This window comes from Arachis ipaensis, chromosome B03, assembly GCF_000816755.2.
Source record: "Arachis ipaensis cultivar K30076 chromosome B03, Araip1.1, whole genome shotgun sequence".
NCBI lineage: Eukaryota > Viridiplantae > Streptophyta > Magnoliopsida > Fabales > Fabaceae > Arachis > Arachis ipaensis.
In genome coordinates, this window is record NC_029787.2 from 37,514,244 (window position 1) to 37,518,648 (window position 4,405).

General features: G+C 33.2%; 1 protein-coding gene across 1 annotated transcript; it reads left to right on the top strand.

Moving 5' to 3' along the window:
* Positions 564 to 1,073, top strand: LOC107632979. The gene has a single exon (XM_016336616.1). It carries the CDS (start codon positions 564 to 566, stop codon positions 1,071 to 1,073), a length of 510 nt encoding a protein of 169 aa, XP_016192102.1.

The window sequence follows — 4,405 nt, forward strand, 5'->3', positions numbered from 1 at the left end:
AGAGCACACACATATTAGTTACATGTATTATATATGAAAAATTATTTTTAGTGACATTTATTTTATTTTTTAACGACAATAAAAATAGTCAGTAATATATTTATCGATACTAGTCATCTTATACTTTATTATTAAAATATTTTAGTTGCAATTATAATAATCGTTCGTAAAGATCTTTTTAATAGGAAAAAGAAAAAACTAATAAAAGTACCTATGAAGTTTACGAACGTTGACAAAAATACTCATAAATTAAGAAAATTAATGTTGTACCTATGAAAGATGGGTTCCGTGTGACAAAAGTATCCAAACCCTGATTTTTTTTGTTAATTTTTTGGTTGATTTTTTAGCTAAGAAAGACTGGCCAGACAAGGGTTACTGGACAAATACATCGATGAGCGCATGCAAGGACGCCCGAGAACAAGTAATGCTCATGACGATGTTGCAAAAAACCCACAAGAAAAAACAAATCCATCTCCTCAAACGAGGGGGTCATAAACTGTATCTCAGGAGGATTCTCTGGTAGAGGCTTGTCTAACTCAGCCCGAAAAAGGACTTACCGAGCGATGCTGGTGGTGGAAGGAGCCCTTTCCAAAGTAGCACCCAACGCCACAGCACCGACTATTTCCTTTGAACAATCAGACTATCAAGCTTCCTCGGCAAACCTGGACGATCCGGTGGTAATCTCAATTCAGGTCGGGGAGCTGCTGGTAAGAAAAGTACTCCTCGACCCAGGTAGCAGCGCCGATGTCTTATTTCTCTCCAATTTCAAGAAAATGAAGTTGAGTGAAAAGTATATACAACCGTCTGCAGGAGAGTTGGCGGGATTCTCGGGCAAGAGGGTCCCCGTGATCAGCTACATTTGGCTCAAGACAACACTAGGCGAACCACCACTATCAAAAACAAAAGATATCCAATACCTAATAGTCGAATGTACCAGTCCATATAACATCATCTTGGGTAGACCTTCTTTAAATTCATTCGACGCTATTATATCCACTATTCACTTGTGCGTTAAGTTCCATGTGCAGGATAACCAGGTGGCAACTATCCATTTCGATCTAAAAGAGGCATAAGCTTGCTATAACGCAAGTCTCAAGAACCCACAAACAACCAAACAACAAAATGACCGACCTATGTGCAACATCCAAGACGTACCATAGCTAGCAGAACTTAACCCTAGAGAAGATTTTCGAGAGAGACCAAAGCCAACCAACGAACTTGAAAAGGTAGTACTTGGCAATGATGAAAATAAGTTCACTTACATAAGTTCTTTTCTGACTACAGAAATCAAGACACAGATCACCACTATCCTACATGCCAATGCAGATCTGTTTGCATGGACTCCTACAGACATGTCTGGCATCGATCCGAGCTTTATATGTCACAAACTGCAGATCAACCCTGCAGTCAGACCTATAGTACAAAGAAAATGACAACTAGGAAATGACAAGAAACTTGCTTCACTGGAAGAGACCCAAAATCTCTTAGAAGCTGGCTTTAATAGGGAACTCATATTTACATGGCTATCAAATGTCGTAATGGTAAGAAAAGCTTCAAGTAAGTGGCGTATGTGTGTAGATTTCACAAACTTGAATAAGGCATGCCCTAAGGATGCCTATCCCCTACCATGCATATATAAGTTGGTAGACAATGCCTCTGGGTACGATTTTCTAAGCTTTATGGATGCCTATTCGGTTATAACCAAATCTTAATGTACCCTAATGACCAAGATAAAACGACTTTCATAACAGAATACGAAAACTATTGTTATAAAGTTATGCCTTTTGGACTAAAAAATGCAGGGGCTACATATCAAAACCTGATGGATAAGGCATTCGCCAAGCAACTAGGCAGGAACATAGAAGTTTATGTCGACAACATGGTGGTGAAGACAGCCAACAGAATCCAACACGGCACTAACCTTGAAGAGATATTCACCCAACTACGACACCACAATATACGCCTAAACCCCGAAAAATGTGCCTTCGGGGTACAAAGAGAAAAATTCCTTGGCTTTATGCTGACCTCCAGGGGAATCGAGGCAAATCTAGAGAAGTGCCGAGTTATACTAGACATGCAAAGCCCGAGGACAATCAAGGAGGTACAACAACTTACAGGCCGACTAGCAATGCTGGCGAGATTCCTACCGGCTCTATTTAATCATTCTCGCCACTTTTTCAAGCTCTTGAAAAAGGAACATGCTTTCAGATGGAGTGATGAATGCGAAGTAGCATTCCAAGCACTAAAAAGGCTGTTAACATCTCTGCCGATCTTACAGAAACCTAGACCAGGTATACCATTAAAAATTTACTTATCTGTATCTTATAATGCCATTAGTTCATCAGCAAATTGCTACAACAAGCCGAGCTAAGGTACCCAGACTTAGAAAAACTTGCTAAGGTTGATTTTTTTAGATACCAGAGGCATTGTCCAGTAAACATTTCCATCTCTATTTAGCTGTTTATCTATATGTAACTAATTCTCATTTATTGTATTTGGATAATTTTAAATTTTATTTTATTTAAATATGTGATTTACCTAAAAATAATTTGTTAATATAGAAATTAGTTTAGATAGTATTATAATTATTAAAAAATTTTATTAATTAATTGTATTAACAGTTAGTTTGTTTTTTGATAAAAAAAAAACATAATTGTTCATAAAATTTATAAAATTTGGATCTCCAATTTTAATCATCACAACAAAAACACTCTGATTCCATTTATATTGGTGATTTAAGAATTGAAAGTCCCAAATCAGAATTTAAGATTATTGGCAATGACTAGAAATACGTAAATTACTCCATTTATATTGGTGATTTAAGAATTGGAAGTCTCTAATCCGAATTTAAGATTTTTGGCAATGACTAGAAATACGTAAATTACTGATTTATAAAATTATTAACATTAGCATCTGTATACACATAAAAAATAATTATTAAATGAGTAAAGTATTGTTTTTGTCCCCAACGTTTGGAAAAAGTCCTATTTGTATCCCTAACGTTTAAATCATCCTATTTGTATCCCTAACGTTTATAAAAGTGATTCAATGTTATCCTACTATCAATTATACTAACAAATTAGATTATATTTTTCAATTATTTTCACTTGGATGTATTCATTCTCAATTAGGTCTCACTTGGATGTGTTCGATTTTAATATTATCTCCATTATTTGTGTTTAGATTCAATTATGTCCTAGAAAAGTGAATTATGTAAATGTTGTAGGAATTAGTTTCAACTTTTGATGAGCTATTTTTCGGAGTGGATCATCGATTCTATCCCAGATATTTGTATTCTAACTTCAAAAAGAGATTTTTAAAACTCAAACTAAAGCGTTCATGATGTGTAATTGACGGCAGGATAACATTGAATCACTTTTACAAACGTTAGGGATACAAATAGGACGATTTAAACGTTAGGGACACAAATAGGATTTACCCCAAACGTTGGGGAATGCATAATGCATAATAAAAATACTTTTTTTTTTTGTAATAAGTTTTGTTTGGCTTTCTTTTAATTTGTGGCATCACATTCTTATAACTAATTTTTTGTTAAAGATATGAGAAACATTAGTGTTACTATTCAAGTATGCAACGTGCTGCGGACTCAGCTTGAAAAAAACCCAACACACAATAAGATTAATTGGGACCCAAATAATAAGCAATAAAACAGATAAAGAGTGGCACTCTTATGTGCTAAAGCCTAAGATGCTCCATGCATTAATGATAAACAAGAACAAACAAAAGCAACCTAACTGAAAGGATTGTGACTTCTTTGCCATTTGTCAATGTTACTTGTTAATTTAATGGCCTTTGTCAGATAGATAATGACTTTTGTAAACAATATAAATAATAGATTCTAAAATTGATTTAATAAAATAAAAATATATTACACCTCTAAATTATTCATTTAAATCTTAATATTAGAATAATTATCCGTACATCTAACAAATTAAATATTCAATACATTTATTATTTATATTATTTAATATTTTTATTGTCTATCTATACTTTTTCTTCACATTTTTGTGACATATTTCACTTCGGATTTTGATGAAGGAAAGGGATATCATCTATGTGTCATGTGTATAATACCAAAAACAAAAGCAAAAGTATGTAGTAACTAGTAAGTAGTAAATAAGCTCAACCACCAAGTCATTTCATGAAAACAAATCATTTTTGTAATTTTTTTTTAATGAAATTACTCATTTTTTTGGTGCTATTTGACAATGTGTGAAATCCATATTATACTAGTATCAGTAATAAACATTGATGGTTAAGAGGGAAAGTATCATATTTTTTTATTAAAAAATATAGGGTACTAATATATTATCTGTTAATTTATTATATTTTAAATATATGTATAAAGAGACACATCCAGAAAATATATCTATAAAGATATTTT

Bases quoted from the DNA above. Each gene is read 5' to 3' on its own strand.
- LOC107632979 (XM_016336616.1), top strand. From the start codon at position 564: ATGCTGGTGGTGGAAGGAGCCCTTTCCAAAGTAGCACCCAACGCCACA.